The 24569-nt window shown below is 46.2% G+C and overlaps 1 protein-coding gene across 2 annotated transcripts in view; it reads right to left on the reverse strand.

The window, feature by feature from the left end:
* The window catches only part of GLA (galactosidase alpha), a 75070-nt gene that overhangs the window by 11081 nt on the left and 39420 nt on the right, over positions 1–24569 (reverse strand). For both annotated transcript variants that reach the window (XM_077283314.1, XM_077283313.1), the window contains exons 3-4: positions 7229–7406; positions 2290–2381 (exon numbers count right to left, since the gene is read on the reverse strand). In XM_077283314.1, the coding sequence (XP_077139429.1) occupies positions 2290–2381; positions 7229–7406 (270 nt within the window). The remainder of the gene's footprint in view (positions 1–2289; positions 2382–7228; positions 7407–24569) is intronic.

Genomic DNA, 24569 nt, shown 5'->3' on the forward strand with positions numbered 1-24569 from the left:
CTCTGGCTCTCACAGACCTGTTAGTTTTTCTAGAAGTCTCCTATTCTGCACTCATTACCTGTAGTAATTGCACCCAAGCAGAGCTCCGCCTGCGATTGTTAGCCTGTTAAATGCTGCTGTCAACCTCTGACAGGCATTTAACTCCCGCCAACAAGCGAGCGTGTGCTTACTTCCGCCAGTCAGCGTGCCCGTGATGTGATTGTGGGTCGCCAATGGGTTGTTATGGCACATGGCAGCCGGTACCTTCATAACTGTCATTACGGAGCTCCTTTGTCCGGGCTTCACAGGAGACCGTGATTTCTGCTATGTGCAGAGATGCTTAAGTTATTTGCTAAATAACTTTTGTAAATAAATAAGTTCAAATCACCCGTCTTTCCCGCCAGTGAAAATAAAGATATGAAAAATAAAATACACATTTGGTATCGCCGTGTTTCATCAAAGTCAGATCCATCAAAATCTAAACACAATTAACCCGATCGGTAAACACCGTAAACGGCAAAAATTAAAGAATGCCAAAATTAAATTTTTTTAGTTGCTACAATTCCACAAAAAATGCTGCAAACAGTCATATCTATCCCAAAATGGTACTAATAAAAACGTCATCTCGCCCCGAAAAAAAAATAAACAGTCATACAGCTTCATTGGTCAAAAAACAAAAATGTTCCAGGTCTCGGAAAATGGTGAAAGCGCCCCAAATTTTTTTTTTGCAAACTTCAGATTTTTTTTTTCACCACTAAAATACCATATATACTCGTATATAAGCCGAGATTTTCAGCACATTTTTTTGTGCTGAAAATGCCCCCCTCTGCTTATACACGAGTCATTGCCAGACAGCCGGCGGGGTAGGGGAGCAGGAGCCGGCGGCTGTGACATCATACTCACCCTCCTCGTGCGATCCTGCACGTCCCTGCATCTCCATTGTCCGGCGCCGGCTGCTCTCCTCTCTTCTGCTCAGCGGTCATGTGGTACCGCTCATTAAGTTAATGAATATGTATGCATCTCCACTCCCATAGGCGTGGAGCGCATATTCATTACCTTAATGAGTGGTGCCACATGACCGCTGAGCAGAAGAGAGGAGAGATGCCGGCACTGGACAATGGAGATGCAGGGACGTGCAGGACCACGTGAGGAGGGTGAGTATGATGGGGGAGGACGCAGGGCCATGCATACAAGGGGGAGGACGGGGGAGGACGCCGAGCCTTGCATAGAAGGGGGAGAGCATCTAGCCATGCATACAAGGGGGAGGAAGGGGAGGACACCCAGCCATGCATACAAGGGGGAGGAAGGGGAGGACGCCAAGCATTGCATGCAAGGGGGAGGACGCCAAGCATTGCATGCAAGGGGAGGACGGGGGAGGATGCCGTGCCATGCATAGAAGGGAGAGGACGCCGAGCATTGCATACAAGGGGGAGGACGCCGAGCCTTGCATAGAAGGGGGAGGACTCCCAGCCATGCATAGAAGGGGGAGGACGCCTAGCCATGCATAGAAGGGGGAGGACGTCGAGCATTGCATACAACGGGGAGGACGCCGAGCCATGCATAGAAGGGGGGAGGACACCGACCCATGCATAGAAGGGGGAGGACACCGACCCATGCATAGAAGGGGGAGGACGCCGAGCATTGCATACAAGGGGGAGGACGCCGAGCCATGCATAGAAGGGGGGAGGACGCCCAGCCATGCATAGAATTAGGAGACCAAGGGAGCCACACATAGCAGGACAGGGATGAGGGGAAAATGCATACCTGGCTTATACTCGAGTAAATAAGCTTACCCAGTTTTCCGTGTCAAAATTAGGTGTCTTGGCATATACTGGGGGTCGGCTTATACTCAAGTATATACGGTAATAAAAAACTGGACATGTTTGGTATCCCCGTAATCGTACTGATGAGAACCATATCACATGGTCATTTTTACCACAAAATGTACACCGTAAAAACAATTCCCAAAAAACAATGTCAGAATTGTGTTTCTTTTACAATTTCACTGCATTTTGAATTTTTTTCGAGTACATTATGTGGTAAAATGAATGGGGTTGTTAAAAATTACAACTTGTCCCACAAAAACGAGCCCTCATACATCTATGTGGAAGCAAAAATAAAAGAGTTATGGCTCTGGGAAGAAGGGGAGGAAAAAACGGAAACGATAAAGCGAACATGAATGGGAGGCCCACGTTGCCCGTCACGTCCTTAATCCACCACTGCCATCACTGACAGCTATGGCTTCCATATCTCACGCAGGCTGTGTCACATTAGAGGAGACATCTTTCTTTTGCATTATTTTTCACATACCTTTGTTAAACGACGAGCATAAAATGGCCACTCACAAGAATACATTATATTTCTCCCTGTACGGTTCAATGCTATGGACATGCGGCGGTAACCTGCAAAAATATAAGAAAAAGGCACTGGTTGGTTATAACCCCACAGCAGAAGCTTCATGTGACAGGTAAGAAACACAGAGCTGGAGAAAGTACAGTGTTCAGTGAGTCCCTATGTCCGGGGCCATGTCCTAGCGACATAATCCTGTTCCAGCATCGGTCACTGCAGAGCCGCACAATAACGACATTCTGCTCCACATCTGCTATCTGGGGGCTAGAAGGCGGAAATCTCCAATACCTTGTCTGGTCAAAGGGGCGTCATCTCCCCCGAATCAATCGTCTCGCTGATCATATTATATTGCCCCGGTGAGCGTGTGACATGCTGCCAATCATGCTCCTCATGACCATGGGATGTGGTATTAGGATTAGTGAGACGATTGGTCTGAAGAAAGAAAACAAACCCTCAAATAGTTGCAATGATTTGCATATCTCTGGCCAAAATAAGGCTTATGGAAATGAAACAGAAAACAAATGAAAGGAGCTTGTTGGAAGCAACAAGGGGGCTTGGCATGTGGGACACGGGGAATCCAGTAAAATGAAGCTCCAGCTCAAAAAAATGGTAGGAGAAAGCTGATGGCAAAGATGGCACCCACTGCAGAGGGGAGTGAAGTATCAGAATCAGCACAGTCCCCGGACATATTAGATTGGTAGGCACTTCACCAAAATCAGTTATAAAAAGAAATCGGTTTTTTTAATCATAAATCCAATAGCTCATGTGAAAGTGTGAAACTGTGTAATATATCTTATCAGAGAAATCTGCTTCTTTCTCATTCTGGACTGATCATTTATACTCAATACATGAGTAAAATCTGCCTCAGTGAATACAGATGTTTCCATTACTGAGACAATAGATTCCAGTTGTTGCTTATAAAAAATTCTATGGAGACTACTGTTTCAGGAGAACTTGCAGAAGTATGTCCCCGTCTCTCTCCAGCTCCTCACACCTCAGGAGACCATGCAGCAGAATGTCTGTCTCCAGCTCCTCTCACCTCAGGAGAACTTGTATAGCTTAACCCCTTCCCGACATCTGACGGTATAGTACGTCACATGTCGGGACCCCCGCTTTGATGTGCGCTCCGGCGGTGAGCGCACATCAAAGCCGGGACATGTCAGCTGTTTTGAACAGCTGACATGTGCCCGCAATAGGCGCGAGCAGAATCGCGATCTGCGCGCGCCTATTAACTAGTTAAATGCCGCTGTCAAACGCAGACAGCGGCATTTAACTACCGCATCCGGCCGTGCGGCCGGATATGAGCGCATCGCCGACCCCCGTCACATGATCGGGGGTCGGCGATGCTCCTCCATTGTAACCATAGAGGTCCTTGAGACCTCTATGGTTACTGATTGCCGGTGGCTGTGAGCGCCCCCCTGTGGTCGGCGCTCACAGCACACCTGCAAATCTGCTGTGTAGCAGCGATCTTATGATCACTGCTGCATAGCAGAGCCGATCGGGCTGTGCCTGCTTCTAGCCTCCCATGGAGGCTATAGAAGCATGGCAAAAGTAAAAAAAAAAAGTTTTTAAAAATGTGAAAAAAATAAAAAAAATATAAAAGTTTAAATCACCCCCCTTTCGCCCCAATCAAAATAAATCAATAAAAAAAAAACCCAACCTACACATATTTGGTATCGCCGCGTTCAGAATCGCCCGATCAATAAAAAAAAAGCATTAACCTGATCACTAAATGGCGTAATGAGAAAAAAATTAGAAACGCCAGATTTACGTTTTTTTGGTCGCCACGACATTGCATTAAAATGCAATAACGGGCGATCAAAAGAACGTATCTGCACCAAAATGCTATAATTAAAAACGCCAGCTCGGCACGCAAAAAATAAGCCCTCAGCCGACCCCAGATCACGAAAAATGGAGACGCTACGAGTATCGGAAAATGGCGCAAGTTTGTTTTGTTTTTTGCAAAGTTTGGAATTTTTTTTCACCACTTAGGTGAAAAATAACCTAGTCATGTTAGGTGTCTATGAACTCGTAGTGACCTGGAGAATCATAATGGCAGGTCAGTTTTAGCATTTAGTGAACCTAGCAAAATAGGCAAGCAAAAAACAAGTGTGGGATTGCACTTTTTTTTGCAATTTCACTGCACTTGGAATTTTTTTCCCGTTTTCTAGTACACGACATGCTAAAACCAATGATGTCGTTCAAAAGTACAACTCGTCCCGCAAAAAATAAGCCCTCACATGGCCAAATTGACGGAAAAATAAAAAAGTTATGGCTCTGGGAAGGAGGGGAGCGAAAAACGAAAACGGAAAAAGCTCCGGGGGTGAAGGGGTTAATGTCTGTGTTGGCCTCTAGCTCCTTCCACCTCAGGAGAACTTGAAGAAGGATGTCTGTGTCTGCCTCTAGCTCCTCCCACATGAGGAAAATTGGAGCAGGATGTCTGTCGGCCCCTAGCTCCTCCCCCCTCAGGAAAACTTGCAGCAAAATGTCTGTGTCAACCTCTAGCTCTTCCCACCTCAGAAGAACTTGCAGCAGAATGTCTGTGTTGGCGTCCAGCTCCTCCTTGCAGCAGGATATCTGTGTCGGCCTCTAGCTCCTCCCACCTCAGGAGGACTTGCAGCAGGATATCTGTGTTGGCCTCTAGATCCTCTTACCTCAGGAGAACTTGCAGAAGGATGTCTGTCTGTGTCTGCCTCTAGCTCTTCCCACCTCAGAAGAACTTGCAGCAGGATGTCTGTGTCGGCATCTATCTCCTCCCACCTCAGGAGAACTTGCAGAAGGATGTCTGTGTCGGCCTCTATCTCCTCCCACCTCAGGAGAACTTGCAGCAGGATGCCTGTGTCAGCTTCTAGCTCCTCCTACCTCAGAAGAACTTGCAGAAGGAAGGATGTCTGTGTCAGCTTCTAGCTCCTCCTACCTCAGAAGAACTTGCAGAAGGAAGGATGTCTGTGTCGGCCTCTAGCTCCATCTACCTCAGAAGAACTTGCAGAAGGAAGGATGTCTGTGTCGGCCTCTATCTCCTCCCACCTCAGAAGAACTTGTAGCAGGATGCCTGTGTTGGCCTCTAGCTCCATCTACCTCAGAAGAACTTGCAGAAAGATGTCTGTGTTGGCCTCTATCTCCTCCCACCTCAGGAGAACTTGCAGAAAGATGTCTGTGTTGGCCTCTATCTCCTCCCACCTCAGGAGAACTTGCAGAAAGATGTCTGTGTTGGCCTCTATCTCCTCCCACCTCAGGAGAACTTGCAGAAAGATGTCTGTGTTGGCCTCTATCTCCTCCCACCTCAGGAGAACTTGCAGAAGGATGTCTGTGTTGGCCTCTAGCTCCTCATCCCCTTATCATAACATTTTATAATCACCAGTGCTCTCCTAACTCAATAAAGTGAACATCTTTTATCAATGTATACAGGTTTTACCCAGGAACTGAGGGGGAAAGATAAGTCCCAGAGGAGAAAGAAGCAAAGTTCTCTCATCAAATAAATTCCAGTTTTGCATTTTCATGTGCACTATTAATTTATGAAATAACAATTATGAGGATGGTTAAGGCTAGTGCACACAGAGCATTTGTTTTCAAAATGGTTTTTCATGCATAAAAAAGATGCGTTTTACACTACCAACAAAATGAATCAGATTTCTGACATTTCATGCATATGCTGTTTTTTCCTTGCGCATTTTAAACCATGTGACTCTTTAGTAAATTCTGTGTGTTTGCAGTCTTTTTACTCACTGAAATGAAAGCATAAAAAAAGTAAAAACGCATTAAAAATGCAAGTATTGTATGCTGTATTTTTCCCCACAAAGACACGTTTTTAGTGCAAATACTCCTTCATCCGACGTGTCTGGGGATGAGACCACGCTTTTACTGGTTCTCGACCTGTCACTGGAATTATTTTTCATTTACATGGATTAAAACCTTGTGCAATTGCTACCGCTCTGCTTGGGAATCGCTTTCCTTCATTCTGTCCCGAAGTTGTGCCCCAGGTAATAAAGAAGCAGATCCTCTGTGTGCGTTTGCTTTTCCTCCCTTGTTCTGTGCTTCTTTATGATCTGGGGCAGAACTTTACAATGCACGGGAATAAAAGGAAAACTCAATCAGCAGAACAGCGGCAATTTCAGGGGGCCCAGTTCACATTCACAACCCCAGTGCAGGCTTCTCTTTACAGCCCCTTTTACAGTCTCTTTTACCGGCGGACATCCTGAAGAATTTGTCGTCTACAACATTAAAATGATTCAATATTTCCGCTCTGTCGCCGTCTAGAACATTAGAATGATACAATATTTCCGCTCTCACCGTCGTCTAGAACATTAGAATAATATAATATTTCCGCTCTCTCACCGTCTAGAACATTAGAATGATACAATATTTCCGCTCTCTCGCCATCTTCTAGAACATTAGAATGATACAATATTTCCCCTCTCACCGTCGTCTAGAACATTAGAATGATACAATATTTCCCCTCTCACCGTCGTCTAGAACATTAGAATGATACAATATTTCCGCTGTCTCACTGTCTTCTAGAACATTAGAATGATACAATATTTCCCCTCTCACCGTCTTCTAGAACATTAGAATAATACAATATTTCTGCTCTCTCACCGTCTTCTAGAACATTAGAATGATACAATATTTCCGCTCTCACCGTCATCCAGAACATTAGAATGATACAATATTTCCCCTCTCACGTCATCCAGAACATTAGAATGATACAATATTTCCCCTCTCACCCTCGTCTAGAACATTAGAATGATACAATATTTCCGCTCTCTCACCGTCTTCTAGAACATTAGAATACTACAATATTTCTGCTCTCACCGTCGTCTAGAACATTAGAATGATACAATATTTCCTCTCTCTCACTGTCGTCTAGAACATTAAAATGATGCAATATTTCCGCTCTCACCGTCTTCTAGCTGCTCCAGACTCCCATAATTACAACCATCAAATTTGAGCAGATCGACTCCCCAGTCAGCGAAGGTTTGTGCGTCCAGCTCATAAAAGCCCTGGCTCCCTGGATATCCAGCGCACGTCTGTTTCCCCACATCCTGGTATATTCCCAGCAGTAATCCACGAGCATGGACCTAGGGGAATGACGACAAGCAGAGTGGTCTCTGAACATCTTACAAACTACGGTATGTCTCTTGCAATATAAAATAAAAGTTGTCGAATTGTGGAAATCACTGGATAAACAGACATGTTACTGATAAGTAAATGATGAAAGAATGGAAACATTTTCATAACATGTCAATTTATCCAGTCTGGAGTCTGGGCCTCCTGCAGTAATCCCGACACGTCCAGCCTCGGCTGCTGTCACTGAGGTCATTAATTGTCATCTGAGGAAGGTCCTCCTACTGAATGCACTTGGCCATATCATCAAGATCTGCTGCTGGCAGCTCCTGTGTGATCACTGACCAATGACATCCTATATCAATGGAAGAAACGTCCAGATGCGCTGCAGCCACGGAAACTCATTTAATGCTGAGCTATCAAAGTACCTCAAAAGACTAGAGGGATCCAGCCCGGCTGCCATATATTATGCCACTTCACACCATAATCCCAGGAGAAGGACAATATAGTCATCGATTCTGTACGGCAACTGAAATGAGATGTAACATACAGAGCTCAAGGCATCAAACCGTGCCTCACAAACCACCAGAAGGCGTATGTACAACAGTGGGTTAGGAGCCAGACATCCAGCTACAGGTGCTCCATTGATCTCATGCCTAGCGCTCTCCAAGGCTAGCTGGAAAATGGCCTGGAGACCACATGGCTACCACCATGCAGAGTACTCCATAAGGGAATGTCAACGTATCCCAGCTGCAGTTTTTCAACATGAGAATGCCAGACCATATGTTGGTTCTGCTACTGCGAGCAGCCTGTATAGCTTATACGTGCTTGCATGGCTGCAGCTCCTCTGGACTTGTCTCCATCGAGCACATGGAGGACGTCATTGGTCGGGGATTACACAGGAGCTGTCGGCAGAGGATCTTGATGATTTCCCCAAGTGCATTCAGCAGCCGAACATAAATAACCTCACTGATGGCAGCCAGGGTGTGTTATTGCATAGAAACTTGATTTCAGCTCACCCAGTTGCTCTATGCCCATCCACCTGAGGCTCAGACACCGGCCTCGCCCTGGCCTCACATCAAGGAAAATAGAAAAAATTGGAGTCCGGCTCAACATGACTGGATTTTCCTTTTGTTTTTTCAAGAGAAATTATAGCGCATACTAATTTCCCCCACTGTGTATATAATATATGAATGTCTACACTGAATAGAATAAAAGGCCTTATATTCAATTTATGTATATAAATATATGGAATAGAAGCTTTGTAACATCATTTATTTTATTTTTGTTAGCCATTAAGAAGGATCATAACTACAAGATTATCTTGTTTTCCACACAGAGCAGTAAGGAGTAAAAAAAACAAGTAAAACAAACCAGAATGTTTTATACTACCTTCCTCACAGTACCCCCCTTTTACACGGATGACGGCCTCAAACCCTTTACCATTTTCTCTAGGAGCTTCACTGGATCGTCACCTGGAATGTTTTCCAACAGTCTGGAAGGAGTCCTGAGAGGTGCTGAGAAGTGATGAGAGAGCATGCTGGGATAAGGTGTTATCCGAGCACGTGCGTGTGCTAACCGCGTGTCTTGAACGTGCTCGAAAAATAGGTTTGAGTCCCCACGACTGCATGTCTCGCGGCTGTTATACAGGTTTAAAACAAAAAAAACATTAAAACAACCAGGTTGTTGTAATGCTTTTTGTTTTAATCATGTTCAAATAAATTTGGATTTTAACTGTTCGGAGAGCCAGCTATCCATCCTTTTCCTTCAGCTTGTTTGCTGTGCTCACCAACAGGATCAGTCCCCCCAGGTACATATCGACAACCTCTACTCACAACCTCAACCTCAGTCCTCCGTGTTGTGATTCCCAGTCCCCCCTCTTTCCTCTGTGCTGGGTAATCCCACTAAAGTACAGACCATATGGGATGGCATTTGGTTACAAAACACTGGGTAGACATCCTGGGTAATCCCACTAAGAACAGACCACATGGGATGGCACATTGTTACAGAATGCTGGGTAGACATGCTGGGTAATCCCACTAAGCACAGACCAGATGGGATGGCATGTGGTTACAGAACACTGGGTAGACATCCTGGGTAATCGCACTAAGTACAGACCACATGGGATGGCATGTGGTTACAGAATGCTGGGTAGACTTGGGGGCAATCCCACTAAGCACATGTTATGATCCGGTGACCTTGGAGCCGCATGAAACTTTCTCTGGAGTAGGTGGAAACTATACTGACCGCAGATCCTGAACTAACACCGCAACTAGAAGTAGCCGTGGGGTGTGCCTAACAAACCCTAGACACCTCGACACAGCCGGAGGACTAAATACCCCTATAGATGGAAATAGGAATACTACCTTGCCTCAGAGCAGAACCCCAAAGGATAGGCAGCCCCCACGAATATTGACTGTGAGTAGGAGAAGAAAAGACACACGCAGGCAGAAAACAAGATTTAGCAAAAGAGGCCACTCTAGCTAAATAGGAAAGGATAGGACAGAATACTAAGCGGTCAGTATTAAAACCCTTCCAAAAATATCCACAGCAGATAATACAAAAAGTTCCACAATCTAACTAAAGACATGGAATGTATATCTGCCACTCCAGAGAATCCAACAAGACTGAGAAAATACTGACACAATCTAAGCTGGACAAGAAAACACAAAAGAATAGCACTGAATCATGAAGCACACAGCATGTGTGCCACAGAAAAAAAAACAGACACTTATCTTTGCTGATTTGGCAGAAAGGCAGGAGGAACCAGGGAGAGGTCCAACACCTCCCAACAACAATTGATAACTGGCAAGGACTAATGGATCCTGCACACCTAAATACCCCAGTCAGAACTGCAATCAGCAGAAACACCTGACCAGGACTGCAACTCAGGGACAACTGCATTACCACCTACCACCACCGGAGGGAACCCAAAAGCAGAATTCACAACAGTACCCCCCCTTGAGGAGGGGTCACCGAACCCTCACCAGCGCCCCCAGGCCGATCAGGACGAGCCAGATGAAAGGCACGGACCAAATCAGCAGCATGGACATCAGAAGCAAAAACCCAAGAATGATCCTCCTGGCCATAACCCTTCCATTTGACAAGGTACTGAAGCCTCCGCCTCGAAAAACGAGAATCCAAAATCTTCTCAACCACATACTCCAACTCCCCATCAACCAACACAGGGGCCGGAGGATCAACAGAGGGAACAACGGGCACCACATATTTCCGCAATAAAGATCTATGGAAGACATTATGGATAGCAAAAGAGGTCGGAAGCGCCAATCGAAAAGACACCGGATTAATAATCCCAGAAATCCTATAAGGACTAATAAACCGAAGCTTAAACTTAGGGGAAGAAACCTTCATAGGAACATGACGGGAAGACAACCAAACCAGATCCCCAACCCGAAGCCGGGAACCAACACACCGACGACAGTTAGCAAAACGTTGAGCCTCCTCCTGAGACAACACCAAATTGTCCACCACATGAGCCCAAATCTGCTGCAACCTGTCAACCACAGAATCCACACCAGGACAGTCAGAAGGCTCAACCTGCCCAGAAGAAAAACGAGGATGAAAACCAAAATTACAAAAGAAAGGCGAAACCAAAGTAGCTGAACTAGCCCGATTATTAAGGGCAAACTCGGCCAATGGCAAAAATGCCACCCAATCATCCTGATCAGCAGACACAAAGCATCTCAAATAGGTCTCCAAGGTCTGATTAGTTCGCTCGGTCTGGCCATTTGTCTGAGGATGAAATGCAGAAGAAAAAGACAAATCAATGCCCAGCCTAGCACAAAAGGCCCGCCAAAACCTGGGAACCTCTGTCGGACACAATATTCTCCGGAATACCATGCAAACGAACCACATGCTGAAAAAACAACGGAACCAAATCTGAAGAGGAAGGCAATTTAGGCAAAGGCACCAAATGAACCATCTTAGAAAACTGGTCACAAACAACCCAGATAACCGACATCCTCTGGGAAACCGGAAGATCAGAAATAAAATTCATAGAAATATGCGTCCAGGGCCTCTCAGGGACCGGCAATGGCAAAAGTAACCCACTAGCACGGGAACAACAAGTCCCACAGGACTGCACAAAAGAACGCACATCACGTGACAAGGAAGGCCACCAAAAGGACCTACCAACCAAATCTCTGGTACCAAAAATACCAGGATGACCAGCCAACACGGAACAGTGAACCTCAGAAATCACTCTACTAGTCCATCTGTCTGGAACAAACAATTTCCCCACAGGACAGCGGTCAGGTCTGTCAGCCTGAAATTCCTGAAGAACCCGCCGTAAATCAGGGGAAATGGCAGAAAGGACCACCCCTTCTTTCAGAATGCCGACCGGTTCAAGGACCTCAGGAGAATCAGGCAAAAAACTCCTAGAAAGGGCATCAGCCTTAATATTCTTAGAACCCGGAAGATACGAAACCACAAAATCAAAACGGGAAAAAAACAAGGACCATCGAGCCTGTCTAGGACTCAGCCGTTTGGCAGACTCGAGGTAAATCAGATTCTTATGATCAGTCAGGACCACAATACGATGCTTAGCTCCCTCAAGCCAATGTCGCCACTCCTCAAACGCCCACTTCATAGCCAACAACTCCCGATTGCCGACATCATAATTGCGTTCCGCAGGCGAAAACTTGCGGGAGAAGAAGGCACACTGTTTCATCAAGGAACCCACAGAATCCCTCTGAGACAAAACGGCCCCTGCCCCAATCTCAGAGGCATCAATCTCAACCTGAAACGGAAGGGAAACATCCGGTTGGCGCAACACCGGAGCAGAAGTAAATCGGCGTTTAAGCTCCTGAAAGGCAGAGACAGCCGCAGAGGACCAATTCGCCACATCAGCGCCTTTCTTCGTCAAATCGGTCAAGGGTTTAACCACGCTGGAGAAATTAGCAATGAAACGGCTATAAAAATTTGCAAAACCCAAAAATTTCTGAAGGCTCTTCACGGATGTGGGTTGAATCCAATCATAAATGGCCTGAACCTTAACCGGATCCATCTCCATAGATGAGGGAGAAAAAATGAAGCCCAAAAAAGAAACCTTCTGCACCCCAAAGAGGCACTTAGACCCCTTCACAAACAAAGCATTGTCATGAAGGATCTGAAATACCATCCTGACCTGTTCCACATGAGACTCCCAATCATCGGAAAAAATCTAAATATTGTCCAAATATACAATCAAGAATTTATCAATATAAGTCCGGAAGATATCATGCATGAAGGATTGACAAACCGATGGAGCATTAGTGAGCCCGAATGGCATCACAAGGTATTCAAAATGGCCTTCGGGCGTATTAAACGCAGTTTTCCATTCATCACCCTGTTTAATACGAACAAGATTATATGCCCCCCGAAGGTCAATCTTAGTAAACCAACTAGCCCCCTTAATCCTAGCAAACAAATCAGAAAGCAAAGGTAAAGGGTATTGAAACTTGACCGTGATCTTATTCAAGAGGCGATAATCAATACAAGGTCTCAAGGAGCCATCCTTCTTAGCAACAAAAAAAATCCCGCTCCCAACGGTGAAGAAGATGGCCGAATATGCCCTTTCTCCAAAGACTCCTTAACATAACTCCGCATGGCAGTATGTTCAGGCACAGACAGGTTGAAAAGTCGGCCCTTAGGAAACGTACTGCCTGGAATCAAGTCAATCGCACAATCACAGTCCCTGTGCGGTGGAAGGGAACTGGACTTGGGATCATCGAATACATCCTGAAAATCAGACAAAAACTCTGGAATTTCAGAAGAGGAAGAAGAGGAGATTGACAGCAAAGGAACATCATTATGAACCCCCTGACAACCCCAACTAGTCACAGACATAGACTTCCAATCCAACACAGGATTATGTACCTGCAACCATGGAAAACCCAGCACGATAACATCATGCAAATTATGCAACACCAGAAATCGACAATCTTCCTGATGGGCTGGCGCCATGTGCATGGTCACCTGTGTCCAAAACTGAGGCTTATTTTTAGCCAAAGGTGTAGCATCAATCCCCCTTAAAGGAATAGGGTTCTGCAAAGGCTGCAAGGGAAAACCACAACGCCTGGCAAACTCAAAATCCATTAAGTTCAAGGCGGCGCCTGAATCCACAAACGCCATGACAGAAAATTATGACAATGAGCAGATCAAGGACACCGATAACAGAAATTTAGGTTGTACAGTACTGATGGTAAATGAACTAGCGATCCTTTTTGTCCGCTTAGGGCAGACTGAAATGACATGAGAAGCGTCGCCACAATAATAACACAACCTATTCTGACGTCTGAGTCCTTGTCGTTCTGTCCTAAACAGAATCCTATCACACTGCATTGGCTCAGGAATTGGCTCCGAGGACGACGCCACAGCGCGCACAGTTCTACGCTCCCGCAAACGCCGATCTGAATGGCCAGAGACATAGAATCACTCAGACCGGAAGGCGTGGGAAACCCCACCATAACATCTTTAACGGATTCAGAAAGACCCTTTCTGAAAATTGCCGCCAAAGCATCATCATTCCATTTAGTCAACACAGACCATTTTCTAAATTTCTGACAATACAATTCTGCCGCCTCTTGACCCTGAGACAGGGCCAACAAGGTCTTCTCCGCTTGATCCACAGAATTCGGTTCATCATATACAGGTCCTTCTCAAAAAATTAGCATATAGTGTTAAAATTTCATTATTTACCATAATGTAATGATTACAATTAAACTTTCATATACTATAGATTCATTATCCACCAACTGAAATTTGTCAGGTCTTTTATTGTTTTAATACTGATGATTTTGGCATACAACTCCTGATAACCCAAAAAACCTGTCTCAATAAATTAGCATATCAAGAAAAGGTTCTCTAAATGACCTATTACCCTAATCTTCTGAATCAACTAATTAACTCTAAACACATGCAAAAGATACCTGAGGCTTTTAAAAACTCCCTGCCTGGTTCATTACTCAAAACCCCCATCATGGGTAAGACTAGCGACCTGACAGATGTCAAGGAGGCCATCATTGACACCCTCAAGCAAGAGGGTAAGACCCAGAAAGAAATTTCTCAACAAATAGGCTGTTCCCAGAGTGCTGTATCAAGGCACCTCAATGGTAAGTCTGTTGGAAGGAAACAATGTGGCAGAAAACGCTGTACAACGAGAAGAGGTGACCGGACCCTGAGGAAGATTGTGGAGAAGGACCGATTCCAGACCTTGGGGAACCTGAGGAAGCAGTGGACTGAGTCTGGTGTGGAAACATCCAGAGCCACCGTGCACAGGCGTGTGCAGGAAATGGGCTACAGGTGCCGCATTCCCCAGGTAAAGCCACTTTTGAACCATAAACAGCGGCAGAAGCGCCTGACCTGGGCTACAGAGAAGCAGCACTGGACTGTTGCTAAGTGGTCCCAAGTACTTTTTTCTGATGAAAGCAAATTTTGCATGTCATTCGGAAATCAAGGTGCCAGAGTCTGGAGGAAGACTGGGGAGAAGGAAATGCCAAAATGCCTGAAGTCCAGTGTCAAGTACCCACAGTCAGTGATGGTGTGGGGTGCCATGTCAGCTGCTGGTGTTGGTCCACTGTGTTTCATCAAGGGCAGGGTCAATGCAGCTAGCTATCTTTATGGAGATGAAGATTTCATTTTTCAGCACGACCTGGCACCTGCTCACAGTGCCAAAACCACTGGTAAATGGTTTACTGACCATGGTATTACTGTGCTCAATTGGCCTGCCAACTCTCCTGACCTGAACCCCATAGAGAATCTGTGGGATATTGTGAAGAGAAAGTTGAGAGACGCAAGACCCAACACTCTGGATGAGCTTAAGGCCGCTATTGAAGCATCCTGGGCCTCCATAACATCTCAGCAGTGTCACAGGCTGATTGCCTCCATGCCACGCCGCATTGAAGCAGTCATTTCTGCCAAAGGATTCCCGACCAAGTATTGAGTGCATAACTGAACATTATTATTTGATGGTTTTTTTGTTTGGTATTAAAAAACACTTTTATTTGATTGGTCGGGTGAAATATGCTAATTTATTGAGACAGGTTTTTGGGGTTATCAGGAGTTGTATGCCAAAATCATCAGTATTAAAACAATAAAAGACCTGACAAATTTCAGTTGGTGGATAATGAATCTATAGTATATGAAAGTTTAATTGGAATCATTACATTATGGTAAATAATGAAATGTAACACTATATGCTAATTTTTTGAGAAGGACCTGTAATAATCCTAAAGCCTGAAAAAAGGAGTCTACATTAAGCAAAGCAGGATTCCCAGATTCCAGGGAAAATGCCCAATCCTGTGGATCACCACGCAGCAGGGAGATGACGATTTTAACCTGCTGAATGGAATCACCGGAGGATCTAGGTCTCAAAGCAAAAAACAGTTTACAATTGTTTTTAAAACTCAAAAATTTGGACCTGTCACCAAAAAACAAATCAGGAGTAGGAATCTTTGGTTCTAAAACAGGAGTCTGAACAATATAATCAGAAATACCCTGTACCCTAGCAGCAAGCTGGTCTACACGAGAAGCTAATTCCTGAACATCCATGCTAGCACAAGACTCCTCAGCCACCCATAGATAAAGAGGGGAAAAAAGACAAAACAGACTGCAGAAAAAAAAAATGGCTCAACACCTTTCTTCCCTTCTTCTGAGATGCATTTAGCTCATTATTGGCCAGTTGTACTGTTATGATCCGGTGACCTTGGAGCCGCATGAAACTTTCTCTGGAGTAGGTGGAAACTATACTGACCGCAGATCCTGAACTAACACCGCAACTTGAAGTAGCCGTGGGGTGTGCCTAACAAACCCTAGACACCTCGACACAGCCGGAGGACTAAATACCCCTATAGATGGAAATAGGAATACTACCTTGCCTCAAATCAGAACCCCAAAGGATAGGCAGCCCCCACGAATATTGACTGTGAGTAGGAGAAGAAAAGACACACGCAGGCAGAAAACAAGATTTAGCAAAAGAGGCCACTCTAGCTAAATAGGAAAGGATAGGACAGAATACTAAGCGGTCAGTATTAAAACCCTTCCAAAAATATCCACAGCAGATAATACAAAAAGTTCCACAATCTAACTAAAGACATGGAATGTATATCTGCCACTCCAGAGAATCCAACAAGACTGAGAAAATACTGACACAATCTAAGCTGGACAAGAAAACACAAAAGAATAGCACTGAATCATGAAGCACACAGCATGTGTGCCACAGAAAAAAAAACAGACACTTATCTTTGCTGATTTGGCAGAAAGGCAGGAGGAACCAGGGAGAGGTCCAACACCTCCCAACAACAATTGATAACTGGCAAGGACTAATGGATCCTGCACACCTAAATACCCCAGTCAGAACTGCAATCAGCAGAAACACCTGACCAGGACTGCAACTCAGGGACAACTGCATTACCACCTACCACCACCAGAGGGAACCCAAAAGCAGAATTCACAACAGCACAGACCAGATGGGATGACACGTGGTTACAGAACACTGGGTAGACATCCTGGGTAATCTCACTAAGTACAGACCAGATGGAGTGGCACATGGTTGCAAATGCTGGGTAGACATGGGGGTAATCCCAATAAGCACAGACAAGATGGGATGGCACGTGGTTACAGAACACTGGGTAATCCCATTAAGAACAGACCAGATGGGATGGCACGTGGTTACAGAACACTGGGTAGGCATGCTTGGTAATCCCATTAGGTACAGACCAGATGGGATGGCACGTGGTTTCAGAACGCTGGGTAGACATCCTGGGTAATCCCACTAAGTACAGACCAGATGGAATGGCACGTGATTACAAATGCTGGGTAGACATGGGGGTAATCCCAATAAGCACAGACCAGATGGGATGGCACGTGGTTACAGAACACTGGGTAATCCCATCAAGAACAGACCAGATTGGATGGCACATGGTTATAGAACACTGGGTAGGCATGCTTGGTAATCCCATTAGGTACAGACCAGATGGGATGGCACGTGGTTACAGAACACTGGGTAGACATGCTTGGTAATCCAATTAGGTACAGACCAGATCGGATGGCACGTGGATTCAGAATGCAGGGTAGACATGGGGGTAATCTCACCAAGTACAGACCAAATGGGATGGCACGTGGTTTCAGAACACTGGGTAGACATGGGGGTAATCCCATTAGGTACAGACCAGATGGGATGGCATGTGGTAACAGAACGCTGGGTAGACATGGGGGTAATCCCACTAAGTATAGACCAGATGGGATGGCAAGTGTGTCATGTCCTCCTGCAAGATCTTGGGTTAGGCAATCTTAACGTACTGTGAATCAAAGCTTTTCCATTTAGCTTATGTGTTTGGTTCTCATATTAAATGGACTTAATTTCGGTTGCACTGAAGAGGTTAACGACTCTTTGGAGTCTTGGCCCTTGGGAGTCAGTTTTTTCAGGGTCTGTCTGAACGGTTAAGACGCATTGGCGCTGTAAGAAACTCCAATGTCGTTGGAGGCTGCCATGGCTCTTGGCATACAAATAGACAGACGCCTCTGGGATAGACCAGTAGTGACCCCAACCCTGTTCTTCTTAGAACTCTGTGTGCTCTGAAGAACCTAAGCAGTTAGGAGGACTTCTCCCCGTAATGGGTCTCTTGCAGTTTGTCGCAAGACGGGGGTGGGGTGGGGTGCTTTTACTATATCAATAAGGGTCATTTTATAGGGGTTTGTCCATCTATACTTAAACACCAGAAACTCTAGTAAAACTTCTGACCCCAGGTTGTGTGGAGGATGACAACCTGCATGTATACATCTCCTCCACAGGTGTCTCAGTTTCTGCAGAAGTGGTTATAGGTACGGAAACTGAGACAATGTCTGTCCAACTGGATAGTGGAGCAACAGCCAATATGGTGGATGCTTGGTTCCCTCAAATCCATGGTCTCACCTGTAGTAAACTGACGAAGTCCATCCCCATATTTGTGATAGATTCTACACCTCTTGGTCAAGGAAGCTTTACGCAAGTAGCGCATAAAGTAAACCTTCCGGTAGCTGCTCTTTGCAGGGAACTCCTTTCTTGTTACCTTATGGAAGGCCTCCCTACTACTATTGTGTTGGGTCTTCCCTAGTTGACTAAGCATAATCTGGTCATAGACTGGCAGGCCAGAGATAATTAAGTGGAGTAATTTTGCAAGAATAATTGCTTAGGTACTGTTCTCTCTAATGTCTCCATTAAAAACATTCCATATTTTCTCTCTGATGTTGAAGAGGTGTTGTCTAAAAAGGGTGTCAAGAATTGACTCACCATTGTGTATGACTGTCCTGTGTAGTTGCCCAAAATCAGATTATACAATCTGTTAGTTCCTGAAAGACAGACGTTGAAAGAATATATCTCTGATAGTCTTGCCAAGGGACATATTAGACTCATCTTCGCTTGTAGCAGTGAGGTTTTTCTTCATTAAAAAGATTGGGGCCTAATTCCCAGCTTTGACTTTCGAGAGTTAAACCAGATTACTATTTGGGATCCATATTCCCTCCCACTCATTCCTGATTTGTTCAGTCAGATTATTTGGGCAAAATAGTTCTCCAAGTTGGATCTCAGGGGAGCCAATAATCTAATTAGGATTAAGGAACGGGACGAGTGGTAGACTGCTTTTAACAATCCAGAAAGGCATTATGAAAATATTGTCGTGCCTTTTGATTTGACTAATGCTCCCGCCTTGTTTCTACATTTTGTTAATGACATCTTCTGTCACTTTATGGGCAGATTTGTAGTAATGTATCTTTTTGAAATTTTAATCTACTCGCCCGATCTCAAGTCTCATCAGGTACGTGTCAGGCAGGTGTTACAAGTTCTACAGGATAATAAACTGTATGCTACGTTGGAGAAGTGTGTATTTGCCATACAGGAGGAGGTTCAGTTCTTATGCTTCCTAGTGTCAGCTTGCTTGCTTCCGCACGGATCCTGATAAGGTCAGAGCAGTCCTGGAATGGAACCTCCCAGAAAATCTGAAAGCATTACAAGGCTTTTTGGGATTTGCAAACTAGTATTGGAAATGTATCCGAAACTTCTTGTCTACTGTCAAACCCCTTACTGACATGACAAGGAAAGGTACAGACTTCTCGAGGTGGTCCGACTGCGCTCGGCAGGAATTTTCTTCTTTGTAGAGATGTTTTTCCACTGCGCCAGTACTCATACAACCCGATGCTACTCAACCATTTATTGTCAAGGTTGATGCTTCAGAGGTAGGGATCAGGGCTGTATTGCCTAAAGGGTCGTCGCCTAGTAAACGGCATCTATGTGCCCTCTTCTCTAAATAATGGTCATCGGCCGAAAGAAACTATGATATAGGCAATAGAGAACTTTTGGCCATTAAGTTGGCTTTTGAGGAATGGCATAATTTTTGGAGGGAGCAGTTCACAGAGGGCGCCCTCGGAAGAATAAATTGAAATACGTTGGGGTAGTGTTAGGATTCCTGGAGTGGACCCACAGAATCACTGTGATGACTGTTCCCAGGCGAGCTGACCAGTTGGAAGCGACCCCTATACAGGGACCGTTAGGGGCAAGCCTAGGAGGGAGATACACCGCAATAGCTTGAGAATCAGGGTACTCACCGAGGACCAGACGGGTAGAGCAGCCACAGAGAAAACCTGGAACTCACAACACGGCAGGGTTCATGCAGAGGGTACCGGATCCTGGACGGAGCAGAGCTCGCAATTGAGGAGTATAGGGACGGAGCAGAGCATGCACGCACTGGAAGCATGCAGGGACAGAGCAGAGCACGCACTGGAAGCGAACAGAAACTGAGCAGAGCACGCACACACTGGAAGCGTACAGGGACTGAGCAGAGCACGCACTGGAAGCGTACAGGGACTGAGCAGAGCACGCACTGGAAGAGTACAGGGACTGAGCAGAGCACGCACACACTGGAAGCGTACAGGGACAGAGCAGAATACGCACACACTGGAAACATACAGGGACCTGACGTACAGAAACCTAAGTGGACCTGGAGGGAGCACGGAAAGGCACAATAACAATCAGGCGCTTTCTCTAGCAGGAAGCGACCTGATATACCCGGAGGCCGCTGCCCAGGCAGGACAGCGCTTCTGGGTCAGTACAACCCGACATCATAAGGAAGCCAGGAGTGCGCGCGACCGCAACCTAAGCCTAGCATGCATGCGCAGGGAACGGGATCCCCAGAGCGGCTGAGGACCCGTAAGAGAAGGACGTGGCGAGGGACCCGGGAAGCAAGATTAGTATCTGCATGCGTCGTAATAGTACCCCTCCCTCCCTTACAGGGAATCTGTCACTCCAATTTTCGCCTATAAGATGCGGCCACCGCCATCAGGGGCTTATCTAAAAACAGGTTATATTATACTCACCCAGGGGCGGTCCCGGTTCGGTCTGGTCCGATGGGCGTTGCGATCCGGGTCTGGCGCTTCCCATCTTCATACGATGACGTCCTCTTCTTTGCTTCCTGCCGCGGCTCCTGCGCAGGTTACATTGGGGGCTTAGCTACGAAATTACAGAATGCTGTAGATAAGCCCCAGATGGTGGTGGCCGCATCTTATAGGCGAAAATTGGGGTTACAGATTTCCTTTAAGGCTGGAAAGAAATCTACTCAAGATACGAGGAGTGTTGATGTTCTCCCGTGGTTCCCATGACCTCTCCTCAGGCCATACCCCTTCCGATCAATCAAGAAGGTTCTCCCCCTAACCTTTCTCCTGGCTAGTATGTCTCTTACTTTAAAAACATTATCAGGGCTAACAGGTGGCGGAGAAGAACCAACAGAAGAATGATGGCGGCTAAGGTCCACAGGTTTAAGGAAAGATACATGGAAGGAGTTGGGGATACGGAGAGAGGCAGGCAACCTAATCTTGTAGGCTACGACATTGATTCAAGCCAGGATCTCAAAGGGACCAAGGTAACGAGGACCCAATTTATAGGAGGGAAAGCCAGACCTTATCGCCGGGCTGATAAAGGGGAGCATCCAAACGCCTTTTGTCAGCATGCTTTTTCATCCTAATGTAAGACCTCTCAAGTGCATCCTTGGTCTCCTCCCAAATCTTAGAGAATTCCAAGGACAGGGAGTCGGCAGCCGGCACAACCGAACCAGGGAAAACAAGAAGAGGCAGGTTGGGATGTTGACCAGACACAATGAAGAATGGGGACTTGGTAGAAGACTCACTGGAGTGATTGTTATAGGCAAACTTGGCCCAAGGGAGGAGGTAAACCCAATCGTCCTGGTGGGCATTAGAAAAATGTCGGAGATACGATTTCAAGACCTGGTTAATCCGCTCCACCTGACTGTTGGACTGGGGATGATAGGCTGAAGAGAAATCTAAAGTCACGTTCAAAAGTTTACAGAGCTCTCCAAAACCAGGAGGTGAATTGGACTCCCCTATCTGACACGATGTGTTGCGGGAAACCATGGAATTTGAAGATGTGATGAATAAAAATTCTTGCCAACTCGGGAGCTGAGGGCAAACCAGGTAGCGGGACAAAGTGGGCCATCTTAGAAAACCGATCCACAACCACAAGGATAGTTGTGCAATCCATGGAGCGAGGAAGATCGGTGACAAAGTCCATGGCAATATGCCGCCAGGGAACCGAGGGCACAGGAAGAGGATGCAGGGCCCCAGAGAGTAGTTGACTCTGAATCTTGTTCTGCGCGCAGGAAGGACAGAAGGTTGAAAATTCTTTGACATCCTGGCGCAGGGATGGCCACCAGTAGTGGCGAGAGATGAGGAAGTACGTTGTCTTAGTTCCAGCATGACCGGCAATTTTAGTAGAGTGTCCCCTCTCCCTGTCCTTCTCAGAGACGAATGTCTTACCCTGTAAGGTAAGGTAGCAAACCTCAGGGGAGCAACAGAGATAATTTTGTATGGATCAATAATGTGGGATGGTTCCTCTTCAAAATCAGCCGGCTGGAAGGACCTTGACAGCGCATCAGCCTTAACGTTCTTTTCGCCAGGTCGGAAGTGAAGCGCAAAAGCAAAACGGGTGAAAAATAGGGACCACCGAGCTTGCCAAGGATTGAGTCTTTGGGCCGACTGAATATAAGCCAGATTCTTTTGGTCGGTGAATATTATGAAGGGGTGTACCGCGCCTTCCATAAGATACCACCACTCCTCCAATGCTAACTTGATGGCTAGTTGTTCTCTGTCACCCATGGAATAGTTGCATTCCGAAGAAGAAAATGCCTTGGAGAAGAACCAGCAAGTGATCAACTGACCGAACGACGACCTCTGGGAGAGCATAGCCCCGGCCCCTGTGGAGGAAGCATCCACCTTGAGAATGAATGGTCTATTAAAGTCTGGGAGATGAAGTACTGGCGCTTGTGCGAAGGCTTGCTTCAGGGTCAAAAAGGCGTCCTCGGCTTCCAAAGACCAGACACTGGGATCAGCTCCCTTGCGGATAAGTGACGAGAGGTGCATGGTCCACGAGGAGAAGTGAGGGCACAAACTGCCTGTAATAGTTCGCAAAACCGAAGAATCTTTGGATGGCCTTCACCTCGAGGGGTCGCGGACAGTTGAGGATGGTGGACACCTTCTCGGGATCCATCTTTAAACCGGAACCAGAGATGACGTACCCCAAAAAAGGCAGGGATGTCTGTTCGAAGATACACTTTTAGTACTTAGTGTAGAGACAGTTCTCTCTCAAACGAAGTAACACTTGACAAACGTTCCGTCTATGGGTAGGCAGATCCAGTGAAAAAAAACGAGAATGTCATCGAGGTACACCACAATGCAGGAATACAAGAGATCCCGGAAGACGTAATTTATAAACTCCTGAAACACTGCAGGAGCATTGCAGAGACCGAAGGGCATGACCAAATATTCGTAGTGCCCATCCCATGTGTTGAATGCAGTCTTCCACTCATCTCCAGCATGGATGCAAACCAAATTGTAGGCCCCACGGAGGTCAAGCTTAGTAAAAATTATTGCTCCTCGTAGGCAATAAAAGAGCTCAGGGATGAGCGGCAGTGGGTATTTGTTCTTGATAGTAATTTCATTGAGCCCTCTGTAGTCAATGCAAGGACGAAGTGAGCCAAAGAAGAATCCAGCGCCAGCTGGAGAAGACGACTTTTGGATAAAGCTTTTGGCCAGATTCTCCTTAATATACTCCGACATTGCTTGCGACTCAACTGGAGAGAGCGGATAGATTCTACCCCTGAGAGGCATAGAGCCATGAATGAGTTCAATAGGGCAATCATATGGCCGATGTGGGGGAAGACTCTCCGCCTCCCTCTTGCAAAAGACATCCGCGAAGTACCAATACGCGACTGGTAATCCAGCTGGACCGGAGATGGGATGACAAATTTTGGCAGGGCGAACTGATAACAGGCATTGATCATGGCAGTGAGGGCCCCAACGAAGAACGTTCCCTGAGTGCCAGTCCAGGATAGGTTCATGCACCCTCAGCCAAGGTAGGGCCAAGAAGAATTGCATGGGACAAATTGGGCAAGACATAGAACGCGATTCTCTCGCGATGCAGAGCCCCCACCTCCAACTCCACCTCTTCTGTAACCTTCATGACGGTCTCTTGTAAAGGCCTTCCATCCACAGAGAAAATCAGAAGCGGCTCCTTCAGAATCATGACCGGAATCTGGTGCTTCTTGACCTCCTCCAGACTAATGAAGTTGCCTACCGTGCCCGAATCCAAATATGCCAACACCGTGTAGCGCTCATTCACAGAAGTTATCTGGACAGACATAGTTAAAGCTAAAGAGAAGTCACACACACCCAGGGAGGCCTCTCCTACCTGACCTAGGTGGAGTTTCCCGGCCGAACAGGGCAGGAACGGAGTAAATGCGAGGCACTATCACAATAAAAACATAGCCCTTGTGCAACCCTCTCTTTCCGATGCTGATCTGCCATCTTGACCTGATCCACCTGCATAGGTTCAGGTGCGGGAAAGGAAAAGGACGCCACAGATCACGTGCTGAGAGATCTATTAATGGAAGAAACCGGACGATGGTACCTCCTCTCTTGGACGGACTCCGGGGAGTGCTCCTGGAAGCGTAGGTCAATACGTGTGGCCAGAGAGATCAAATTCTCAAATTCTCTAGGGAGGTTGGAGTATCCCGACCCGCCAATTCATCCTTAATTCGACCTGACAACCCACGCCAGAATGCTCCGACCAGTGCCTCATTATTCCACCCCAGCTCCGAGAACAGAGTACGAAAACGAATAGCATATTGCCCAACCAT

Source organism: Ranitomeya variabilis, chromosome 2, assembly GCF_051348905.1.
Source record: "Ranitomeya variabilis isolate aRanVar5 chromosome 2, aRanVar5.hap1, whole genome shotgun sequence".
Taxonomy (NCBI): Eukaryota; Metazoa; Chordata; class Amphibia; order Anura; family Dendrobatidae; genus Ranitomeya; species Ranitomeya variabilis.